Raw genomic sequence first — 25,628 nt, 5'->3', positions numbered from 1 at the left:
GCCTGATATCAATGTCAGGAAAATGCTAAAATACATTAAGGGAGTGGCAACAGGGCACTTATAAAAAGTCATATTAGGCAAAATAATATAAAACATATTTGACAATTTTTAAAGATGCATTTTGTAGGGCAGATTTTTAAAAATTTATTCTTTCATGGACTATGGGCATCAGTGGCAAGGCCAGCAGTTGTTGCCCATTCCTAATTGCTCTTGAACTGAGGCCAGTTTGCTATTTCATTTCAGAGAGCAGTTAAGAGTGAACCACAATACTGTGGGTCTGGAGTCTCACGTAGGCCAAACCAAGTAAGGGTGGCATATTCCTTCTCTTAAGGACATTAGTGAACCAGCTGGGTTCTGGTTCAATCAATGATAGTTTCGTGGTCATTACTGAGACTAGCTATCAATTCCATATTTTTTTATTAACTGAATTTAAATTACACTAGCTGCCATGGTGAGATTTGAATCCATGTCCCCAAAACATTAGCCTAGGGCTCTGGATTACTAGTCCAGTGACAGTACCACCATACCACTATCTGCCCCGATAAAGGGGAACCAGAGGATGTAATATATTTGGATTTTCAAAAGGCATTCGATAAGGTACCAACAAAAGGTTGATACATGAGGCAAGGACTCATTAATTTTGGGATAATATAGCAGCATGGAGACAGGATTGGTTAAAGCACAAAAGACAGAGTAGGAATAAGCCAATCCTTTTCAGGTTTGGCAGGCTATTACTAGTTGATTGCCGCAGTGATCAATGTTGGGGTCGCAATTATTTACAATTCAATGACTTGGGTGAAGGGAATGACTATCATGTATCCAAGTTTGTTGACAATACAAAACTTGGTGGAAAGCTATGAGGATAGCGTCTGCAAAGAGATATACAGAGGTTGAGTGAGTGGGCAAGTGACAGATGGAGAGTAACATGGGGAAAAGTAAGGTTACTCACTTTGCTAGAATAGAAAAACAGAATATGGTTTTGAATGGCGAGGAACTATTAAATGTTGGTGCTCAAAGGGATTTGGGTGTCCTTGTACACAAATACAAAGTTAACATGCAAGTACAACAAGCGGTTAAGAAATGAAATGATGCGTTGGCCTTTATTGCAAGGGGGTTGGAGTAAAAAAGCAAGGGAGTCTTGCTGAAATTGCACAGGGGGCTCTATTAAGGCCACACCTGAAGTGCCAAGTACAGTTTTGGTCTCCTTGCCCAAGGAAGGATATATTTGCATTATAGGGGTACAATGAAGGTTAACTACATTGATTCCTAGGATGAGAGGGTTGTCCTTTGAGGAGAGATTGAGTAGAACACACTCTGGGGTTTAGAGAATGAGAGGTGGTCTAACTGGAAACGTATAAGATAATGAAAATGCTTGACAGGGTAGATGCTGAAAGGGTGCCCTCCTGGCTTCAGAGTCTAGAACAGTGGTTCCCAAACTGTGGGGTCACAGAAACACCATTTGGGGTTGTGAACCCCCTCTCCTGAAGCAGCAATGGCAACTGGTGGAAAAGGGACTGTAGTGGGACAGCCCTGCATCCACAGGATTGATGCCGCCAAACAGCAAAAAAGGTGGACAACGAACCCAAAGTGCCATTTAATCTCAGGAAGCACTTCTAGCAGCAGGTGCCAAGTGGGCCCAGATGCCTGTGTGCTGACTTGGTGCAGGCAGAGGCAAGCAAGCAGAACTCAGGGACTGATTGAGTGCAGGTAAAACTGCTAGGCCATGCAGCCGAGCCAGGAAGGTGAGTGGCAGCCTCAAACTTTGTTGTGTCTCTGCCCCTGTCTACCTGTTGTACAGGTTCCTTAGATAAAAGCAAAATACTGCAGATGCTGGAAATCTGAAATAAAAACAGAAAATATTGGAAAAACTCAGCAGGTCTAACAACATGCTGTAAGACCTGCTGAGTTTTTCCAGCATTTTCTGTTTTAGTACAGGTTCCTTACCCAAGCAGGCGACACTGCTTCGCAGACACCAGCAACTAGACCAAAAGGAGGGCGACAGCAGCAGCAAGACTTGGGGCGGGGGGGTGGGGCGTGGGGTGTTGTTGAAAGTGGGGCGGTTGCAGTGTATGTGGGGAATGGTGGTGGTGGAAAATGAGCTGTGTGTGTGTGTGTGTGAAGGGGTAGTGGAAGAAAAGAACCTGATTAATTTGATGGGGGCAGAGGAGATGGGCTGATTAGTGTCTGATGCTGGGGGGGCGAGGGGGCAAGGGAGTTGTTTAGTGTGTGTGTTGGGGAGGAAGGCTGATTACTGTATTTGAGGGAATGTTAGGTGTGAGGAGCTTCACTGAGCCTTCTGTCACCATGGAATATGGAGAACCTGGCTGAAACCTGAATACATATAACAACATTTTTACAACATATTTTAAAATCAGATTTTTAAATTTATAGGTACAATTTGCAAAATTTAATGATTATTGAATGTTACTATCCTGCTTTATTGCTGTTTTGTTTTTGCTGTCTCTGGGGACATGATATCATTATAAGACAGACCTTGGCAAACTAAAACCCGCAGGCCACATGCAGACCAGTCCAGGGGACTTCTTGGAAAGTACTTCAAGGACAATGGAAGTACTTCAAGTTAAATTGGAATTGGCCAATGATCATAGAAAGGAGGCAGGATTTTCTTGGGGAATGCATGCAACCGCCATGTTAGAGGAGACGAGTGCACATTGAAGAGCTGTTGGATCAGCACAAAGTAAGTGTGCATTCAAGTTTACTTAGTAGATTACTGCAGTTATGATTTGCATTTAAGTTTTGCAAGTAATTTCAAAATTCAACTTATTTTTATTTAGGTTTTAATGTTCTTTATGAAAAATCAAGTCAACTCATATTGTTTTGTTTCCCCAGTTTTCTCATTCTCTCACTGAAGGTGTTGATTCTTGCTGAAGTCTGGTACTATGGGTGCAGGCAATCCAGGATCTGAACCTGGGGCCTGCAGGTCTGAAGATTATAAACATGTTCCCTAACAGGGGGGAACATATTGCAGATGTGCTTGGCAGCATCTCTTTTTAAAATCTACTGGGAGGTTATTAAATCCCAGCTCTAGGGATGAGGTAGAGAGCGGATACGGATCACTGTGCTCCCCACAAGATGTGGTGACTGGCTCTGAGATGTCTTTTGGTGTCTATATTTTCTCTCCCTTATTTACTGTTTTTCCCTTGGTGGTTCCTGCAATACCATATTGTAGAACACAGTAAAGCAGCATTTATATTGGCAAGACAAAAACAAAATACTGCAGATATGGGAAATCTGCAATAAAAACAGAAAATGTTGGAAGTACTCAGCAAGTCAGGTAGCATCTGTGGAGAAAGCAAAAGAGTGACACCAGACTGATGTCTTTGTAGAAAGGGGTGACCAGCCTCATTATTCACATTAAGCCAAGAGGGCTTGAAAAAGAGGCTACGTTTGGTTTCACTGTTGTATGTAATGCATTATTATGATGGTATAGCTGCAAAAAGACATTGTGTCGAAGCTTTTCATCTTGCACTCATCTGGACAATCACAAGAATCTCAGGAGAAGCAACAACTTTATACTGTATGAGAAGACAGTGCTGATTGGTTGGCAAGTGGACTCTGATTGGTAGGGGCATCGCCACGGAGAATGAACCAGCAAATGGCTATCACACAGGCGCAATGTGTGTGCATGTTCTTTCTGTCTGCAAAGGACAGGGTCCTGTATATTAATATACATAGCTTCCAGTACATGCAAATGCACCACATTGCAAGGCCAACTGAATCTTAAAATCAGCTGTCAGCATAATTCTTAGCACACTGAGGGTTACTTATTAAATATTGTCCAATCGCGGAATCACATCTAATGTTGGACGCTGTGTTTTTGAGTTTTGCAAGCACAGGCTGGTTGGGTACAGTCTGTACCTTGCCCGTTGCAAACAGCGGAAGGGACATGCTGTTTGATGTGATCCACCAGTCTTTGGGATGTAGAGCCTACATACCTAGCATCACACTGGCACTGGAATTCACATACCACATTACTCATTTGTGAGATAGGCAGAAGGTTTTTTTGGCTTGACGGCAGCATCCCATTAGTGGCGAATACCTCTGGTGTTGCTACTGCTAGCACCAATGTGAAACAGCTAGCTTTACCCGTTGCTCAAATTTTTGAGATACCTTGCCCTTCCAGGGTAATCTGAGGTAGATTGAGCACTTCAGGGCCGAAAGTGATGGCTTTAGACCCGTTCATGAATTTGCACGATATATAGTGTGAAATAATCTGATCAGGGTAACCATTATCCCACAGGATGTCTTTGATGTGCCCCATTTCAGTATCATGCATGCATGGTGAGTAAATGGCTTGGGCCCTGTTTACGAGGTTGCCATTAAGGCCAATGTTATAGGTCTGAATGACCTGTCTGACTTTCACATGCAACACGAATGTCTTACACATCAATAAACCTGACAAAGGGACAGGAATAGTCAATCTTAACAAGCGTGACCATATCAACAAAATACACCCCATTCTTAATGAGGGGTCTAAATTCGTATCCATTGGACTTGCCGTTCAACATGACCAGACAGCCTTGCTCGAAAATAAGCTAAATAAACACTTGCTGGACTTGTGTAAGAGCGCTGAGCTGCCGCATGATAGATATGACAGGATTCGTTCCCATAGCTTGCTGCGTCCGCGTACATATGGGCTGACACAGAAAAGCCATGTCCTTTTATCTTATCCATGACCGGTTCTGCACAGCATGTATTGGCCAAATGGTTGGGTGATTTGTTACAACCAGTTTTGAACAGGTCTTTCCAGATACACGGTAAAGGGTTCCTTCACATTTGCGAAGACCATACAGGACTTGCATATCAATAGCAATGCTGTGTCCATGGGATTATTTGACATTGCTAGCCTATTCACCAAAGTTCCACTTAAGGAAGCTATAGATATGTGCACCGCAGCACTATATCATGGCGATCTGGACCCACCACCATTGCATGAATCAGTATTCATTGAGCTTATGAACTCAGCAACTCGCACAGTTAAGTTCAGCTTTAACAATACCATGTATGCCCAAACAGATGGTGTTGCCATGGGATCCCCTCTAAGCTCAATTCTGGAAACAGCTTTGTTGGGTTCCATGAGAAACATGTCTTCAATGGAATGACACCTAACCTCCTATCATTTGCATATTCCCGATATGTGGGTGCTTTGTTTGCTATATTTAAATCCATCGCAGCATGCAATAATTTCCTTGCATGTCTTAGAGGGCTCCATAATGGGCTCTATTCTGCACTCAAATTCACCTTTGAAACGGAGCAGTCAAATTAACTCCCTTTCCTTGATGCACTAGTTGAGAAATCTGCCAGCGAGTTCTCTACCACAGTCTACCGCAAGCCTACCTTCACTGGTCAATATATGTTTTGGGATTCTTATAGTTCCACGTGCTACTTTGGGATTCTTACAGTTCCACACGCTGCAAGATTGACCTTATTGGCAACCTCATAAATAGGGCTCAGCCCTTTGCTCACCGTGCAAGCTTGATGCTGAAATAGGTGCAAAGGTATCCTGCAGGATAATGGCTATCCTGATCAGATCATTTCACGCTGTATATTGAGCAAACTCACGAACGGGCCTAAGGCCATCACTTTCGGTCCTGAAAAGTGCCCAGTCTACCTCAGATTACCCTGGAAGGGCAAGGTATCTCAAATATTTGAGCAACAGGTGAAGCTAGCTGTTTCATGCTGCTACTATACAATAGCAACACGGGTGGTATTCGTCACTAGTAATGTGGTATATGAATTTCAGCACCAGTGTGATGTTAGGTATGTAGGCTGCACATCCCAAAGGCTGGCGGATCATATCATACAGCATGGCCCTTCCGCTGTTCAGAACGGGCAAGGTACAGATCGTACCCAATCAGCCTGTGCTTGCAAAACTCAAAACAGTGCCCAACATTAGATGTGATTCTGTGATTGGACAACATTTTTAAAATAGTCCTAAAAATTACGCTGACAATTGATTTGAGATCGTCAGTCAGGCTCACAATGTGGCACATTTGCATGCACTGGAAACTACATATACTAATACACAGCTCTGTTCTTTGCAGACAGAAAGAACATGTACGCACATTGCACCTGTTTCAGCTAAACAAATATGTGATACCTATTCACTGGTTCATTCCTCAGGGCAATGCCTTTACCACAGTCAACCTGCCTAGCTTAAATTTCAAACAATGCTTGTCAGTTAACTGTCAGTCACCATTAACTGGTGCATTCACCATGGCAACACCTATACCAGAGTCCACTTGCCAACCAATCAGCACTCTGTTGTCATACAGAATAAAGTTGTTGCTTCCCCTGACATTGGTATTCCTGCGATTGTCCTGATGAATGCCAGGCAAAAAGCTTTGACAAAATGTTTTTCAGCAATACGCAATTTCTGTACTACCAAATGACTATACGATGGTATAATTATCAAAGAAAAGTTATGTTTATTTGTACCAAAATGTATCTTTATTATAATTGTTCGTTTTGAGCCAACACCCCCATACAATATCCATACCCAGACGTGGCCCTCTGGCCTAAAACTTTGCCCACCCCTGACTGAGATGAGGAGAAATTTATTCACTTAAGGGATTATGAATTTTTGTGATTCTCTGCCCCAGGAGCCATGCTCTTGAGTATATTCAACACAAGTTAAAAGACTTTTGCACTCAAAGGGAAAGAAAGGATATGGTGATTTGGCAGGGAAGTGGAATTGAGGTTGAAGATACAAGCATGGCAGAGTAGGTTCAAGGAGCTGGGTGGTTTATTCCTGCACCTACTTTGAGATGTCAAAACATTTATGGCACAAAGGAGGCCATTTGGCACATCATGCTTGCACTGGGCGAGAAAAAGTTATCCTATCTAATTCCTGTAGGTTACAGCACCTTAAATGCATATCCAAGTATTTTATTTTAAACCCAATTAAGATTTCTGTCTCTTCCACCCTTTCAATCAGTGAGTTCCAGACCCACACCACCCTCTGGATGAAAAAAATTACTCAATTTCCCCTGCCACCCCCAGACCTTCTGCCAATTACTCGAAATCTATATCCCCTGGCTAGTGACTTCTTTGCTAAAAGAAATAGGTCCTTCCTGTCCGTTCTTTCCAGGCCTCCATTATTTTATACATCTCAATTAAATATTCCCTCAGCCTCCTCTGTTCTAAATAACACCCATCCAGCTTTTCCAATGTTTCCTCATAGCTAAAATTCTCCAGTCCTGGCAACATTCTCAAAAATTTTCTGTAGGCTCTCTAGTGCGAACAATCCTTCCTGTAATGTAGTGACCAGATCTGTACTCAGTACTCTAGCGACAGTCTAGTTAGTGTTCTGACAGTTTTAGTGTAACCTTCCTGCTTTAATATGCTATGTTTCTGCCAACAACAGAAAGTACCCTATATACCTTCTGAATCACCTTATCTACCTGTCTTACTACATCTAGGGGTCTGTATACATGCACTCCAAGGTCCCTCTGTTCCCCTACACTTTCAGAATTTGTTCCCTTGCCTCATTTGTCCTCACAAAATGCATTACCTCAGTTTCTGGATTGAATTCCATTTGTCACATTTCTACCCACTTGTCGAGTCCACTAATATCTTCCTGCAGTCCACAGCTTACTTTCTCACTATTAGCCACATGGTCAATTTGTGTGTAATTGACAGGCTTCTTAATTATGCTTCCTATTTTTAGGTCTAAATCACAGATGTATACCACGAAGGTCAAGGGACCCAGTACTGAGCCCAACAATACCCCCACTTAAATTGCCTTCCGGTCACAAAAACACGCAATCATAACCCTTTGCTTTCTGCCACTGAGCCAATTTTGGAACCAATTTGCCACTTTCCCTTTGATCCCATGAACTTTTAATTTACTGATCAGTCTGCCATATGGGGCCATGTCAAAGCCCTTGCTAAAATCCATGTAGACAACATTAAATGAGGTACCCTCATCGACTCTCCTTGTTACCTCTCAAAAATATCATTCAAGTTAGTGAGACATGACCTTCACTTAACAATCTGTGCTGACTGTCCTTATTTAATCCGTGCCTCACTGACGATTTACACTGTGTCCCAGAATTTTTTCCAATAATTTGTCCACCACAGGGGTTAGCATACCAGCCTTCAATTAGTTGGGCGATCCCTCCCTCCCTTTTTAAACAAAGGTGCAACATTAGCAGTCCTCCAGTAACATGCCTGCAGCCAAAGATTATAATTGACATTTGTCCATCTCAGGAGACAATGGACTGTGCCCAGGGTGTACGACACTTTTATATTGAACATAATCTGTTGTGGCTGTACAGGTCGATTCACGAGTGGCAGTCCCTTCTGCAGCTGGCACAAATGAATAGCATTGGCCGAGGTCGACTGATGTTTCTTTCCTTCCGGCGGCTCTCTTCTATCATCCGGTCATTTCTTTTGTCCTCTACTTTTTCCACACCATCCTTGACTTCTTGTCTCTGGTCAGTAGTGAAGAATTTCCAAACATCACTCCTCCGATTCCAGTCAACTTGAAGCCTCACCTGTAGAGATCCTTGAATCGCAAAAGTGAACAACCTGTTCGTCTTGTGCTCTATGGTGAACTTGCTATAGGCATGTCTTTGGGGATACAACCCTCATCTATTCAGCTCACATGATCCAGCCAACAGTTGCCACTGACTCAAGAGGGCAAACATGCTAGGGATCCCTGCACCCTGGTGTACTTCCATATTCGGCACTCTGTCATGCTCTGAGACGCCCAATATTCGCCTGAGGCAGTGGAGGTGGATGCTGTTCAGCTGCGTTTCTTGGCTGCACAAGTTCTCCATGCCTCGCTACTGTGAAGGAGGGTGGTGAAAACACAAGCCTGGTATACAGAGCTTTGTATTTTCAGTTAGATTGGTGTTAGTCCACACTCGGCCTCTCAACTTTGACATGACCACTGCAGCCTTAGCAAATGTGGTGCTAATGTCGGCATCAAAGGACAGGTTGGTGGTAATTTTTAATCCAAGGTATTTGAAGCTGCAAACAACCTTCAGAGTGAGGTTGTTAATGTTTATAGAAGGTGGAGTCACAACCTCATGGTCCATAACTTTGGTCTTCCTGATGCTGATCGTCAGTCCAAACTACTTGCAAGCCCAGGAGAACCAATCTATAAGCTGTTGCAAATGAACTCTGAATGCGATGTCAGCATGGTGTCATCAGCAAACAGCAACCCACAAACTAGGGCTTTACGCACTTTGGTCTTGGCGCACACTCTTGCCAAGTTGAACAGCTTGCCGCCAGCTCTGGCATACAGGTAGACACCCTCATTTGAGTCACCGAAAGCATACAATAGCACCTTGTACCAACATTGACAACCTCACTCTGAAGGTAGTCTAGAGCTTCACATGCCTTGGATCAAAAATTGCCAGCAACCTGTCTCTTGATGCCGACATCAGCACCAAACTTGCCAAGGCTGCAGCCATCATGTCAAAGTTGAGAAGTCGAGTGTGGACTAACAGCAAACTAACTGAAAATACAAAGCTCCACGCATATCAGGCTTGTGTCCTCAGCATCCTCCTTTACGGTCGCAAGGCATGGAGAACTTCTGCAGTCAAAATCGGCTGAACAGTTTCCACCTCAGCTACCTCAGACAAATACTGGGCATCTCCTGGCAGGACAGAGAACCGAAAATGGAAGCCCAGTGTGCAGGAATCCCCAGCATGTCAGCTCTCAAGTGAGTAGTGACTGTGTTGGCTGGGACATTTGAGCTGAATGGGTGATGGCCGCATCGCCAAAGACATGTTCTATGGCAAGTTTGCAATGGAGAAAAATATGCCAAAGAGAGTTGGCACCAGGACGAAGCCCTGTTTTACCCTGCTGCTGATCTTGAAGGCTTCTGATGATGCTCCACTGTAACTGACAAAACTGATTTCAGGTGGAATGCCATCCCTTCCTGGGGCTTTACCTCTGGCAAGACAGTCAATGGCCTCAGTCAGCTTTGCTATGGTGGGCTCACTGTCCAGCACCTCCATGACAGGAAAGTCTGGAATGGCGCTGAGAGCTTCTATAGTGGCAATATTCTCCATTGGGCAGAGTTAGAGATAGTGCTCCACCCACCTTTCCATCTGCTTCCTCGGTTCAGTGCTGATTATCCCTGTTTTTGTCTCAAGGGGGCTGATTTGGTTGCTGCTACAGTCATTTAACCAAAGAGGACTGGAAAATTATGGCCAGAGCACTCTACTTTACCTCCCCTTGTTTCCCATAGCAGCCTGGGATACATTTCATCCAGGCCATGTAATTTATCCTCATTTCTTCCCTCTTGAGTTGGGATTGATACAAGACTATAAGGAGCATAAAGCAGTAGAATTAGTTTTAGTCTGATATAGAGCTATTGGGAAGAGCAGGCAGTGGGATTAGTTTGTGATTGATACAGGACTATAATGGGAGAATGGGGCAGCGGATCAGCTCGGGATTCATACAGGGCCGTAGGATCATTTGGGATTGGTACTAGGCTGTGGCATGAAGCAGGACAGCGGATCAGTTTGGGATTGATACCGGGCTATAGGGAGGGAGCAGGACAGTGAGGTCAGTTTGGGATTGATACCAGGCTGTAGGGAGAGCAGAGCAAAAGGATGTTTGGGATTGATACTGGGCTATAGGTAAGAGTAGGGTAGTGGGATCATATTAGGATTGATACTGGGCTATAGGGAGGGAGCAGGGCAATGGAATCAGGTTGGGATTGATACTGGGCTATAGGTAAGGAGCAGGGCAGAGGGATCAGATTAGGATTGAAACTGGGCTTTAGGGAAGGAGCAGGGCAGTGGGATCAGTTTGGGATTGATATCAGGCTGTAGGGAGACAGTGGGATCAATACCGGGCTGAAGGGAGAGCAGAGCATTAGGATGTTTGGGATTGATACTGGGCTATAGGGAGGGAGCAGAGCAGTGGGTTCAGTTTGAGATTGATAAAGGGTTTTAAGAGATATAAAGCGATATTTGGTGTTGCAGAGCGGGAGCCAGACATTTACACCAGTGGCTAAAACAGCTCGTTCCCGGGTCCCGCCAAGGCAGGTGGGAGGCAATGAATGTACCGGTGCCGCCGTGGCCACTCAGGATTAACGGCGGCTGTCACAGAATTATCACCGGTAACGAAGGTAACGGGCCAACCGAGCAGCTCCCCGTCTTGGGTGGTGAGGCTGCCGGTGGAGCGCCTGCATCGTGCACCGCCGCCGTTTCGCCTACCGTCATTATCATCGCTGTGCCGTCTCCTCGACATTTCTGACTGCTGTCGAAATCAGTAGCGAAGAAGAAGCGAAACGCCGGCTTATGTCGCCGGTTAACTATCCACTCGCGGCTCTTTCCCCTCTCGGGATACTCACAAGAACTCCCCCCCCTCCCCCCGATAATGGCGGACACTCCGCACAAGCGCTTCCGGGCAATACTCGCGTGTTCGCTAAGTGCTTCCGGCTGCGAGTAGCGGTGGGCCGCTTTTCCTTGGCGTCGGCTTCACCCTCACTCAAGCTCGCGCCGCTCGGCCTCGAGGCCCGCTGTCATGGAGACGCCGTTCCATCCCGGCATGCCTGAGCCGGACGTTGAGAACTGTGAGAAGTGGCGCGAGCTCAACGGCCGGCTGGCGCGCGCTAACCCAAGGCCGAACCGCAAGCGCAGGGGGCCGGCTAGGAAAAGGGTGAGAGGCGGGAGGGGGGTTAGGAGGTTGTCTGCCATTTAATAACATTACAGGTCATTTAACTTCCTCTCTTGGCGTATGTTTCTCCTCTCCCCTTGGTCCTGTTCATTTTTAAATGCTGATTATTTGTCATTTCTTTCCGATTCAGAGTCTATTCCCGAAACGTTGCGGCTGCTGCCCGACTTGCTGAACGTTTCTAACATTTTTCTGTTTTTATTTCAGATTTCCTAAACCTGCGGTTGCTAAACCTGGTTCCGGGATTGGCGCTGTACAGGATGTAGTTAATATTGTGATGATGGGATTACTGTAGCTATAACTCTGTTTCACAGACGTCTGTGAATTTGCCACTTCTGCCCAGTCTGCCATGCAGGTGGCCCTTGGGGCTGCAGAATATAATCTACAATCCCTGATGTGGAGGATGATTCTTTCTTGCAGGTGGCTAGATTTAAGTGAGATGTCAGTGTTCGCTGTGGGTTTGCAGATGGTTTATGATCCCCGTCTTAGCCTTACAGGCTCTCCCTCAGTGAGGACATCTGTTGGCCGGTAGAGATGGTGGTGGATTGTTTGCGAGCACTTTTTCTGTCAGTACTGCTCTTGTTTGTAAGATCTCAACACAATTTTTGATCATGATTGGATATCTGCTCCCCATGTGTTGATGTCTATAGAATGGACCTTCATGGAGGCTTTGAGATTGTCTTTGAAATGTTTCTTTTGGCCCCCGTGTGAACAGGCTACCTGGCGTAGCTCTGAGTAGAGCACCTGTTTGGGCAGTCTTGAGTCATGGATTCTGATGATCTGTCCTGTCCATCTCAGTTGATGTGAGATTATCATGGCATCTATACTTGATATGTCTGTGTCTTGGAGGACACTTATGTTTGTTCTTTTGTCCCCTGACTTGATTCACAAGATCCTTCTAAAACAGCATTGGTGATGATCTAGGACCTTGATATGGTATCTGAGTTGTTCAAGCTTCAGCAGTGTAGAGAAGTAAGGGGAAAACCATGCCCAATAAACTTTAAGTTTAGTGTTGGGTATGATATCAAGACCCTTGAAAATCCAAGTAGGTAATTTACTATAGGATAAGCTGACACATTGATGAAGAGGTACACCACCAAATCCAGCGTCAGCTTTTTGAGATAGCTTCCAAGATATGGGGAGTGAGAGACATTTTCCAACAAATCACTATGAATCTCAGTTGAAGGCATTGGATTTGATACATTTGGTGTGGGTTGGCAGAGGACTTTGATCTTCCTGGTCTTCAGGGCGAGTCCCATGCTCTTGTAGGCTTCAGTTAGTACTTCAATCTGTTGTAGTTCTGCTTCAGAGTAAGCACTAAATTGTGCATCACCAACATATTGTAGTTCTGTTACAGAAATGGTTATTGTCTTGGTTGTGACCTTCAGCAGGTTGAGAAGTTTATCATCAGTGTGATAAGTTGTTACCAGACCTGAAGGAAGCTTACAGTAAGAAGTTGTAGCATTGCTGCAAGAGAGATTGAGAATAGTATTGATGCAATGTTTGATAGTTATTTTGAGAGGGAAGGGGTCTCTGGTGGAGCTATTGCATAGTACTGCTATTTGCATATTATCGTAAAAGAAACAGATCACAGAATTACACAGTGCAGAAGAGGCCCTTCAGCCCTTCGAGTCTGCACCGACACATGAGAAGCACCTGACCTACCTACCTAATTCCATTTACCAGCACTTGGCCCATAGCCTTGAATGTTATGACGTGCCAAGTGCTCATCCAGGTACTTTTTAAAGGATGTGAGGCAACCCGCCTCCATCACCCTCCCAGGCAGCGCATTCCAGACCATCACCACCCTCTGGGTAAAAAGACTTTTTCCTCACATCCCCCCCACTAAACCTCCTGCCCTTCACCTTGAACTTATGTCCCCTTGTGACTGACCCTTCAACTAAGGGGAACAGCTGCTCCCTATCCACCCTGTCCATGCCCCTCATAATCTTGTACACCTCAATCAGGTCACCCCTCAGTCTTCTCTGCTCCAACGAAAACAACCCAAGTCTATCCAACCTCTCTTCATAACTTAAATGTTTCACCCCAGGCAACATCCTGGTGAATCTCCTCTGCACCCCCTCCAGTGCAATCACATCCTTCCTATAATGTGGTGACCAGAACTGCACACACTACTCCAGCTGTGGCCTCACCAAGATTCTATACAACTCCAACATGACCTCCCTACTTTTGTAATCTATGCCTCGATTGATAAAGGCAAGTGTCCCGTATGCCTTTTTCACCACCCCAATAACATGCCCCTCCGCCTTCAGAGATCTATGGACACACACGCCAAGGTCCCTTTGTTCCTCAGAACTCCCTAATGTCATGCCTTTCATTGAATACTTCCTTGTCAAATTACTCCTTCCAAAGTGTATCACCTCACACTTTTCAGGGTTAAATTCCATCTGCCACTTATCTGCCCATGTGACCATCCCGTCTATATCTTCCTGTAGCCCAAGACACTCAACCTCACTGCTAATCACCTGGCCAATCTTTGTGTCATCCGCAAACTTACTAATCCTACCCCCCACATAGTCATCTATGTCGTTTATATAAATGACGAATAATCGGGGACCCAGCACAGATCCCTGTGTTACGCCACTGGCTTCCAGTCACTAGAGCATCCTTCTATCATCACTCTCTGTCTCCTATAACTAAGCCAATTTTGAATCCGCCTTATCAAATTACCCTGTATCCCATGTGCATTTGCCTTCTTTATAAGTCTCCCATGTGGGACCTTGTCAAAGGCTTTGCTGAAATCCGTACATCAACTGCACTACCCTCATCTACACACCTGGTCACCTCCTCAAAAAATTCATTCAAATTTGTTAGGTATGACCTCCCTCTGACTAAAAGAGGAGGAGGCATTGCATTATTAGATAAGGAGTCAGTTACTGCAGTAATGAGAGATGATATCTTGGAGGGGGCATCGAATGAAGCTTTGTGGGTAGAGCTTAGGAATAAAAAAGAGGCAGCCACATTGTTAGGTGTTTATTATAGACCCCCAGATAATCAGTGGGAAATTGAGGAGCAAATATGTGCACAATTTGTGGAGGTGTGTAAAAACAATAACAATAGGGTAATTATATTAGGTGATTTCAACTTTCCCCACGTTAATTGGGATAGACATAGTGTTAAGGGCTTGGATGGAGTGGATTTCTTGAAATCTGTACAGGAGAACCTTTTAGGTCAATATGTAGAGGGTCCAACAAGGGACGGCGCAGTGCTGGACCTAATTCTGGGGAATGAAGCCAGACAGGTGGCTGAGGTGTTGGTGGGGGAACATTTTTGTGATAGCAACCACAACATGTTACAATTTAGGCTTGTTATGGACAAAGAAATAGACAAGTTGCATAAAAATGTTTTGGATTGGGGGAGAGCGGATTTTAGTAAAATAAGACAGGATCTGGCCAAGGTAGACTGGGAACAACTACTTGTGGGGAAATCTACAGAGGAGCAGTGGGGGGTGTTCAAAAACAGATTATGTTTGTGAACTTAGCTGGGCATCCATATTGCTGTAGGACCCTCAAATGGGCAGTTCAATTCACTAAGTTGAAGTCTTTTGTGAGATCAAAGAAGCCATGTACAAAGGGATGTTCTACACGGTGCACTTTTCCAGAAAATGGTGTGCTGTGCGGATCATGTTGATTGTTCTTCTGGTGGGTTGGAAGCCACACTAGGACTCTGGAAACACCTCTTCTGCAGTTAACAAGAGACAATTAAGAAGTAAGCTAGCTAGAACTTTGCCCACTGTTGAAACCAGAAGCTTTGTTTTTTCACCTGGTTGCCCGCAGTTACCACTTCAAGCCTTTTTATCATTGTCCAGCTCACTTCTGATTGGATGTTATGGGAGTTTCTCCAGCAAGTGCATGTCCAGGGTGGAGTTCTGATTGAGTAGTTCTACAAAGTAATCTTTCCAGCTGGTATTAATACTGTCCATGTCTTTGAGCAGACTCTTGCCATCTTTAGGTCTTATTGGTGTTAGTCTGTGTTGAGGACCCATAAATTGCTTTGGTTGCCTTAAAAGGTTCTTGTGTCATGACTTCTCTCCAGCATTTGTTCTTTGAACTTAGCTCGCCAACCAGGCAGCCAAAGCTTCTTTTCTATGACTTTGGATCCTGCTGCCAGCTTTGGAATGTTGTTTGTTTACAACCAATGAGTTTGTATGTTTCTGTATCACTCTCTCCAGACCATTCTTGATTTCTTTTAGTTGTGTATCTGAGGATTTCTGGGTATGTGTGAGTGACGATGGATTTCAATGATTGCTAATCATCTTGGATGTTGCCACGTGACCTTCCATTCCTGTAATTTCTGATTGATTTATTTTTGAAATTCCTTGAGCTTGGTGTTGTTCGGCAGGCTGGAAACCTCTTGTAGCTGTCTTCATTTTGGGGGGGTCTGCCTCAAGCACAAATAATGATTCAATGTCAGTGGTCTGTCCAGCATTTGTTGACTGTAGGGAAGCTCATGCAATGTGCCCCTCTTTTTGATCCCTAGTCCTGAATATCATAATCAGTGCTTCAATCTTGACTGTCACAAGGATGCCTTGAACATTTTTTTTTGGCTGTAAAGGTTGTTAATGACCACAAGATTGTGTTCAGCGCACAGGGTAAAGAGGCATACACCATTGGAATTGGTCTTTCCAACTCCATGCTTTTCAGTGGTTTTTAGCTAAAGGGCATGGTTGTCCTCCACCCTGGCATTGAAATCACTGCGAAGTATTATCCTTGACCTTAATGGTACAGTTGCCAGAATTGTGTCTATGTTGGAATAAAAATTTTCTTCCACCATGCATGGAGTCCAGGGTAGGTGCATAAGTGCTAGTGAGGGTAGCTGGTTTTCTTTGAGATTAAGGTAGAGTCTCATAAGTCCTCATTGATCCCAACAGGGGGTTCATGGAGTCTCTTCATGAGAATGTTTTTGTGGTAAAGCTGACTCCGTGAATTCTGTGTTTTTCTCATGATTCCTGTTCTCAGAAGAAAGTATAGCCACCGCAATGTTCTTTGATTTGTCCCTTGTCTGCTCTATGGGTCTTGCTAAGGGCTACTATGTCAATGTCTAGGCATTGGAGCTCGTGGGCTACTATTGCTGTTTGTGTCTCAGGCCATTCTTAGCTATCCATTAACGGCCTGATATTCCAAGATCCTCGATCTTCATTGTTTTTGAGGGTTCCGACCGCTCCTGGGCGATCCTGCTGGATGTGGTTTTCCAGCCAGGTTTGGAGTGAGGCAGTTTATTTTTAGGGTACTTTTTCTGGCTCTTTCACCTAATGGAGTGAGCAGAGCTAATGCCGAAGAGAGCTGCTCAGACACAGCTGCAAACACTGAACCATCCTTAAGCACTTCGATCAAGAGTGGAACGGTTAATTGGTAACAGTTACCTTTGCGTCAGGTTGTGACTAGAAGCTCCTAGATCTTGTGATCCTGCCCCCATTGCCACTAGCTGATCGCCAAAGTGCTTGAAGAAACTTGCCACCTATAGAAGGACCTGTGCATGGTGTCTTTTGGAGTGGGATGCCCTGTTACACAGCAGGCCCACACAATCGTGGAGGGCATTGCCTGTTTGCAAGGACCAGGCAAGCCTATGTAATTGAGGGCGAGGCGCTGCTGCATTTTTTGTCTGCCTCCAGAGCCATCAGCTGATCCACCAGTGAAGGATTTTGTTGTGGTAACACTTATTGAATGGCTGCCCTTAACTTGCCATGTCTCAGGGTGCTGCAAAGCAGCTTCAGAAGGGTTTTGAATGATGTAGAGGCACCGCCCCCTACTTCACTCCACCCTGAACACCCTGCCATTGCAGTCCAAAACTCCTTATTCGTCAGGAGAGGTACTGCTTACATTTACAGCTAGCCTCTATTTGGAAGTTGTTCCAACTATCCAGCACCCACGGACAGGGTTGGTAGCTGCAGCTCACTCCAGCAATTTTTTGAAATTCATTCATGGGATGTGGGCGTCGCTGACTAAGCCAGCATTTATTGCCCATCCCTAATTGTCCTAGAGAAGGCGGTGGTGAGCTGCTGCCTTGAACTGCTGCAGTCCGTATGGTGTAGGTACACCCACAGTGCTGTCAGGTAGGAAGTTCCAGAATTTTGACCCAGCGACAGTGAAGTAATGGCAATATATCTCCAAGTCAGGATGGTGAGTGGCGTGGAGGGGAACTTCCAGGTGGTGATGTTCCCAAGTGTCTGCTGCCCTTGCCCTTCTAGATGGTAGTGGTCATGGGTTTGGAAGGTGCTGTCTAAGGAGGCTTGGTGAGTTTCTGCAGTGCATCTGGTAGATAGTACACACTGCTGCTACTGTTCGTTAAAGGTGGAGGGTGTGAATGTTTGTGGGTGGGGTGTCAGTCAAGTGAGCTGCTTTGTCCTAGATGGTCTCAAGCTTCTTGAGTGTTGTTGGAGCTGCACTCATCCAGGCAAGTGGAGAGTATTCCATCACACTCCTGACTTGTGCCTTGTAGGTGTTGGACGGCTTTGGGGGGGTCTGGAGGTGTGTTACCTTTTGCAGGATTCCTAGCCTCTGACCTGCTCTTGTAGCCACAATATTTTTATAGCTAGTCCAGTTCAATTTCTGGTCAATGATAACCCCCAGGATGTTGATAGTGGGGGATTCAGCAATGATAATGCCATTGAATGTCAAAGAGCGATTGTTAGATTCTCTCTTGTTGGAGATGTTCATTGCCTGGCACCTGTGTGGCGCGAATGTTACTTGCCATTTGTCAGCCCAAGCCTGGATGTTGTCCAGGCTTAGGTTTACCAACCTACTCAGCAGCTAGAGATAGAAAATAAATGTGATCCACATCATGCAAACAAAACAAACTGAGCCTGGTGGCTGAGTCATGGGTGTAATGGAGGAATTAGTTGGGTTCAGACAAGGAAGTTAGAGTTTGTATGGGCTGTAGAATCTTGTATTCTTCTGTATTTTCATTATAAAAACCAAATCGGTGAATATTTGGACTGTGCAGTTTGCTCTATCAGGGTTGCAGCCTTTGACTAATTTTCCTTATCTGTGGCTCACACCATTTCATTCTGTGCCATCCAAAAAGTCTGCAACAAATGCTAATGATAACGGGTTGACACACTTCTGCTACCTATTCTGTTGCTGTCCTGGACCACGTGTTTTAAAGAAATGTTACATGAGTAATTTGAAACAAGGCATGTGATAGTATGGTTGGGAGAAATAGATGACTTTGGACTTATGGTTTTCAAAGCTTTCCACAGTTAAGAATTTTCTCCTGTCCTATCTAGTTCTGTTGTAGACTGATAGATTGATTGCTATGATTAGTTAACAACTCTACCATTATTGCCTTCACCACTGAAGATGGGCAGATGTAATGTTTTCGCCCCTGTTTGGCTGTAAACAATACATCTCAAAAACTAATGGATTGATTTCAAAGAAATTTGCTAAACAGATAGGACATGGCCCTAGGAAGAACTGATTAGTTCTTTGGCAAGGTACAGATCTCGATTCAGATCCTGGAATTTTTTTTTAAACAATCGATCAACATTAGGAGATAGGATGAGTTGACTTTTTTTAGGATGGTGTGGGTTGTTTATTTAGAATATTGTTTATTGCCTCAGCTGCTGTAGTGGAATTTGTCACAGCTGTCAAAATGTGAGCAGAGTTTTTAAAGCAAGTTGTTGGATGTGGATTGTCCTGAAGCATCCTCAGTGAGATGGAAGCTCTAAATAAAAAGATTTCTTTTTTCAGTTTTGGAGTTAGAGCATCAACCAGACAGTGAAAAGCCTCAAGGAAGAGCTATGTAATTGTAATAATGTTGAGTTAACACAGCATGGCAGAGGTATGTGCTCTACTGAGTGCCCTCTTCACTTGGTTCATGTGACAACCAGGATGGTAGATGGCGATCTACTTGGACCTTAGGTCTTTTCTTATCTTGCAACTCCTTTGTTCCCAATGTGTAGTTAACCATAGACTTGTATCTTTAGTGTGTGCATTAGTCACATGCCTGGAATATGTAGAACCCCATATGATTTGTCTGTGTTTTAAAAAAAGATGTATTTAGAAATTAAGTTCATGAGACCTCTATCCTTGGTGAAGGTGGCTGTAACCTGTAATGCCACCTGATATCATGCAATTTTCATGCCTTTGATTCTTTAATTGTGCATTACACAGTGGTGACAAATGTTACTTAAAATGCTTTATACTGGTGTTTTATAACCTAAGGAGCACATAAAGCCATTTAACTTGCAACATTGCAGTCAGAATGTTGGTTTGTGTATGTTCTTTAGCAGAGGTGAAATTGCTCCAATCCATTTCTGCAGTGCTTCCTTTGATCGGAATTCTGCTTGAAGCCTGATATTTGTCATGCTACGCAAACAATAAATTTCACAGATCTAGGAATATTCCAATCTGCATGCTTGATCCTGAACATAAAAAGAAACTGGTAATGAATAATTTCAAAAGCTCTGATTGGCATTTTATTATATGTTTCAAAGTTTAATTTAGAATTGGAAAGGAGTACTGATTTTATTGTGACCAGAATTATGGACTGAACGATCCACTATCTGTAGTGATCCATGAAGAATTGCATTTGGGCTTTCTAGTAAGTAACACAAGGTAACCCTTCAAATGTAAACATGTGGTTTCCCTTTCTGTTATAGACTTTCATTTACACGTATCCTAATTTTATAGGCATTTGCCCTTTTTATCAAATCAAGACAAGTATCTAAAATCGGCAATACCTCACCACAAGAATTGGGTGGACAGAATGTACACTGGGAATGCTGTGAACAACAGTTTGAAGAAGAGGAAGCCATTCACAAGCATGTGGCAAATGAACATATGCCTGAGGTTCTACGACAAACTGAAGCTATTTTCAAGGTGTTGGCACAAAATGACTTCAAGTCGACAAGGAAGCATGATTCCTCAGATAACAACGTTGCAACACCACAACCTAATGGAACTAAGGAAGAGTTTGACATATCCAAATGGTTGCCTGATACAAGTCACATTAATTTTGATGAGCTAGCATGGTAAGAACTTCATAAAGATTTTTTGTTAGTTGCACTTTGAAATGAAATAATTATGAAGAACTTTACTCTGTTTTCCTCTGCAGTTTTAGACCGTGCTGTTTGGGAAAGCCTATATCTAAATTTGGAACTGCCGTGCTGTTAGAAAATGGACAGGTTTCATTTATAATGCTTTTGTATCACTATATAATTTGAATCCTAATAATTTGAAGAATCTTAATTAGACTTTCATGAAAGTTCAAAATCATTTTCCAAATTAGGTTGGCAGTTCCCTGTGCTAGAAGTAGTCTGTGTTTTACATTTGTAGGCCTCTAAACATTAAAATTAAACTTTTATTTTTCAATGTTGCCAAATTTCAGTAGTGCCTCTCAGTGCTGTTCCTGGATTCCTTTTACTGAGTATTAAAAGTAGTCAATTTTATGGCATCATTGACTGGGATGGGAACATGTCATGAGACATGGGATACCTACCTCTGGCCCTCAAAATTTTATGTGGAGCAAAATGAGCAAGAATATAAATAAACTCATAGTGATACATTTGTAAGTAAGCTTGTAAATGAACCAAAACTTGTGGGAACAAGAACTACTCGCCTCTAATCTCCTCACCCTGACACACACAGCACCAGCAACAGCTGTACTGCTGAAAAATGCAGCAATAAGAGAGAGCTTTACACTCAATTGATACAGCAACAATTTTAAGCAAGGTTTGATAGTTTAGGATGAAAATATCTGCATTCCTCTTAACTAGATACTGTAAGCATATAATTAACTTAATAGGACTGGCAGGCAGTGTTTAACAAATTGATACTGTCATTTCACTTTTTGCTTGAGTTAAATCCATCCCTTACTGATGAGATGAATATCTGTTGCTGCCGTTTGCTTTATAGGTACTATAGTGAGTAAGTTTGGGCCTTCTGGGTCAAGTTTTCAATCAGTTAGATTCCCTGACACAACGCTGACCATAAATTGGCACTGCATGGCTGTCTCGCTCAGTTCAAAAGAACTGCTAATGTGAAAATGGTTTTAAAGAAAATCATACTGGTGCATGGTAACTTAAAGCAGCTAACCTGCTGCATAGCTGCGCAGCTTAAAGGGAGCATTGCTCTGCAGTTTTTAATAAGGCAAAGGAAGGCAAAGTACGATAGCGCTTGGTGTGATCCAGCCCAATTAAATGAATGGTTAAACCAGTTGTGCGCCATAGGTGATGGAATCCATGGTTTCAAAGCTTGTATTTTTTGAGACAGACCCTAATTAAAAAGGGAAACAGAGAAGGGAAATTGACCCATCCAGTTTCTAAGGAAACTAAGAATGAAACTGAGATTGGAAACTAAAACTTCTGGGAGATTGAAACTGGTTGAAACCATATAAAAGGACACAGAGCCCTCAGAGCTCAAATTATGATTCCAGTGGTTGCAGTACAGGCATGCTGAAGAAGACAGAGGCTAGATCCAGAAGCTGAGAATAGGCAAATATACAGTTGCTGCAGCTGTTTCTGTTACTTGAAGATAACATTGATGGATCTACATCAACAAGATCATCCAGAGTTAAGGAGGCTCTGCATATGTGTGCCAATTTTGGTGAAGACCAGGCCTGTGCAACTTGGGTTGGTTGTGTTCTGCAATTGGCTGGGGATCAGCCTAAATCCTTGAAAAATAGGACCTAAAATTCATTGTGAGGAAGAGTTTTGAAGGGCTTTGAGATTGATGACATATATGTTGAGTGGACTGCTGAGCCATTTCGTAACATCTGTCTTAGTTGCATCTGTCATTTAATGTGTAATTTACGGTTTATAATGGACTGCAATTTGCCTGTTAATTCATGTTTAACTTATGTTAATTCTGGGTGCTAAAGATATAGAAGGTTATCTAAGATAGTACTTAGTGTTTGCTTTGTGTGACTCTTGTATAGTTTAAAAAAAAACTATTTTGTTTAAACTGTGGAACCTTGTGGCTTCATTCAGTACATAACTGGGATTTCAGATTTTTTTAAAAAATAGATATTGGTCTTGACCGAGATCATAACACACATGCACTCAAGTTTGTGCACCTGAACAATAAAAGGATGAAAGCGGGGGCTGTACCAGGAACGATGAGTAGGTGGGAGAGAATAAGATTTTTATTGGGGACTAGATCATGAAACCCAGAGGTGAGGGTGTGATTAAGACCATCAATAGCTACAGAAGTACTGTGGCAAATGTCAGACAAGGGTTGGAAATTGAGAGTTTGAAAGTGCCATTGTAAATGATGAGAGAGTTTGCCCTGAGACAGATATAGAAGGGGCTGTGAACGGTGAGGAATGCAAAGAAGTTATCAGAGATTGCCTTGTGTGCGATTGACACAATTGTAATAGAGAGGTCACAGGAGGTGGAAAGGTTGAGGGGGTGGCCATGAGTATGGATAGGTGAGTTTATATGGAGGGAGAAGTTAAGGGTTAAGACAGTGAACTCAGGAGAGATGACAAGGGAAGTCGAGATGAATTTGAAATGATTGGTTGAGAAGCCGTTCAATATAGAGGCTAAGGTAGGAAAGTAGTGAGGATGTCTCGGTGAGAAACTTGGCATGAGGCTTAAGCAGACAGCAGAGAATACGGATTATAAAGGAGAGGCAAGGTGTGTAACAAGGTGACGTAGGTGCTCAGAGATACGAACTATGATGAGACTTGTTGAGCACACCACCAGTCCAGTGGTTTGGGTGGGGCAGCTGATGGAAGGTATAGCTAGGAGGGAAGGTTTCAATAAGGGGAAAGTTTCCACTAAGGCTATAACATCAGTGCTTCATCCACCATAAGGTCATGGGTGTCAAGGACCTTGTTCACAAGTGACCAGGTGGTCTGGAGGGGGATAAGGAGAGGGACTGTGACTTTTGATCAGATGGTAGAGTCTGCATGGAGGGGAGGAATAAAAGGAGGCATGACTAGGTTAACAAGAAGAGGAAGATAGCAAATGGAGTATAATGAGGGCAAATGTGAAATTGTCCATTTCGGCAGGAAGCAAAAAGAAGCATCTTACCTAAATGGTGAGAGACTGTAGCACTCTGAGATTGAGTGATATGAGCGTCCTAGTGCATGAATCACGAAAGGCTAGTTTGCAGGTACAGCAAGTAATTAGGAAAGCTAATAGAATGTTATCATTTACTGCGAAGAGAATTGAATACAAAAGTAGGGAGCTTATGTTTCAGTTGTACGGGGCACTGGTGAGACCACATCTGGAGTACTGTGTACTGTACTGGTCTCCTTGTTTAAGGAAAGATGTAAATGTGTTAGAAGCAGTTCAGGGAAGGTTTACTAGACTAATACCAGGAATGGGCGGGTTGTCTTATGAGGAAAGGTTGGATAGGTTAGGTTTGTACCCACTGGAGTTTAGAAGAGTAAGAGGTGACTTGATCGAAACCTTTAAGATCCTGAGGGGTCTTGACAGAGTGGGTATGGAGAGGATGTTTCCTCTTGTAAGAGAATCTAGAACTAGGGGTAACGGTTAAAAAATAAGGGGTCGCTTATTTAAGACAGGGATGAGGAGGAATGTTTTCTCTGAGGGTCATGAGTCTTTGGAATTCTCTTCCTCAAAAGGCAGTGGAAGCAGGGCCTTTGAATATTTTTAAGGCAGAGTTAGATAGATTCTTGATTAACAAGGGGGTGAAAGGTTATTGGGGATAGGTGGGAGGTTACAATCAGATCAGCCCTGATCTTATTGAATGGTATAGCAGGCTTGAAGGACTGAGTGGCCTGCTCCTAGTTCGTATATTCATGTGAATTTATTCAAGATTGAGTTAGGTAGATTTTTGATGGACAAGGAAGTCAAGGGTTATCGAGGGGCAGACAAGAAAGTGGAGTTGAGATCACAATCAGATCAGCCATGATCTTATCGAATGGCAGAGCAAGCTCAAAGGGCTGAATGGCCTGCTCCTGGCCCTAGGCCCTATGTCCTATGTTCCTATGTAGATAGGAGAGAAGGATCCAAGAGAAGGGGAAGAGAGAAAGAAAGGGAGATGTAAAGGCAGTCACACCAGCTTAAAAAATTGGGGGAGAGGCACTGGAACAGGCTGGTAAGGTCAGCCATGTTAAAGGCTGCAGGTAGATCGAGAAGGATGAGGAGGGATAGTTTACCTTCATCACGGTAAAATAGGATGTAATTTATGACTTTGATAAGGAGCAGAAACCTGATTGGAGGAGTTCAAACATGGAGTTGCTGGAAAGATGGGTGCAGATTTGGGATGCAACAACACATTCGAAGATGTTTGAGAAGAGGCAGTAACTTCCAAAGACAGGGCTCAAAAGTTGTTTTTTTTGTGGCGGTGAGTGATGCCAACGGATTTGAAAGGGAAGGCGGCCTGAGGATTGGGAACTATTCATAATATCAACTAAAATGGGGACCAGGAAGGGAAGTTGGGTGGTCAACAGTTCAGTGGGAATAAGGTTAAGCCAGCAGGAGGTGTGCTCATGGATCTCAGAGAAGGCATGAGGGGGGATAGGATAGAAACAAGAGAAAGATGCAAGTTCATGTCCAGGGCACTGTGTACAGGCTGATGCAGCAGCTAGTTTGAGATCTTCATCTTAGTAACAAAGAAGTTCAACAACACCTTGCACTTTTTGGAGTTGAAGGTGGAGGAGGCAAAGAAGGGGGATTTAAACAGATGGTTGATGGTGAAGAAAAGAAATCAGTTATTTTTGTATACCAGGATGATGATTCTAGAGCAATGAACAGCGTTAATGAATGTGAGGTTTCTCGGATGATGCTGTTTTGGATTGTCTCTTTAATTTGAGGTAAAATGAAACAGTGAAGAGGGTCATGTGATCTTCTACGAGTTCCGCCTGATAAGCCTGTGTGGCTTGACTACCATGGAAACTGGGGACCCAGGTTGAGCCCTACTGAGAGCAAGGTGCAAAATTTTCACACTTGAAAATGGAGGCAGATGCATCTGGGCTGACGACAGACTTTCTGTCTCAGCTTTTTTTGGACAGAGAGGCCTGACAGAGACAAAGGC

The 25,628-nt window shown here is 43.7% G+C and overlaps 2 protein-coding genes across 7 annotated transcripts in view; one reads left to right on the top strand and one right to left on the bottom strand.

The window, feature by feature from the left end:
- Positions 1-11,376, bottom strand: part of ncbp1 (nuclear cap binding protein subunit 1) — a 93,730-nt gene extending 82,354 nt beyond the window's left edge. For both annotated transcript variants that reach the window (XM_078569701.1, XM_078569706.1), the window contains exon 1: positions 11,202-11,376. In XM_078569701.1, coding sequence (XP_078425827.1) covers positions 11,202-11,235 — 34 coding nt within the window. In that variant the 5' untranslated portion in view covers positions 11,236-11,376. The remainder of the gene's footprint in view (positions 1-11,201) is intronic.
- Positions 11,023-25,628, top strand: part of tstd2 (thiosulfate sulfurtransferase like domain containing 2) — a 39,858-nt gene continuing 25,252 nt past the window's right edge. For 2 of the 5 annotated variants that reach the window (XM_078569711.1, XM_078569725.1), the window contains exons 1-2: positions 11,436-11,646; positions 20,313-20,653. In XM_078569711.1, the coding sequence (XP_078425837.1) occupies positions 11,512-11,646; positions 20,313-20,653 (476 nt within the window). In that variant the 5' untranslated portion in view covers positions 11,436-11,511. Of the gene's footprint in view, positions 11,114-11,434; positions 11,647-20,042; positions 20,224-20,312; positions 20,654-25,628 lie in introns of those variants that run through there. The other 3 variants (XM_078569731.1, XM_078569718.1, XM_078569738.1) reach the window with 3 other exon arrangements.

This window comes from Cetorhinus maximus, chromosome 2 (assembly GCF_964194155.1).
Source record: "Cetorhinus maximus chromosome 2, sCetMax3.hap1.1, whole genome shotgun sequence".
NCBI lineage: Eukaryota > Metazoa > Chordata > Chondrichthyes > Lamniformes > Cetorhinidae > Cetorhinus > Cetorhinus maximus.
The sequence above is the reverse complement of the archived record's forward strand: the minus strand, read 5'-3'. Positions and strand labels throughout refer to the sequence as shown.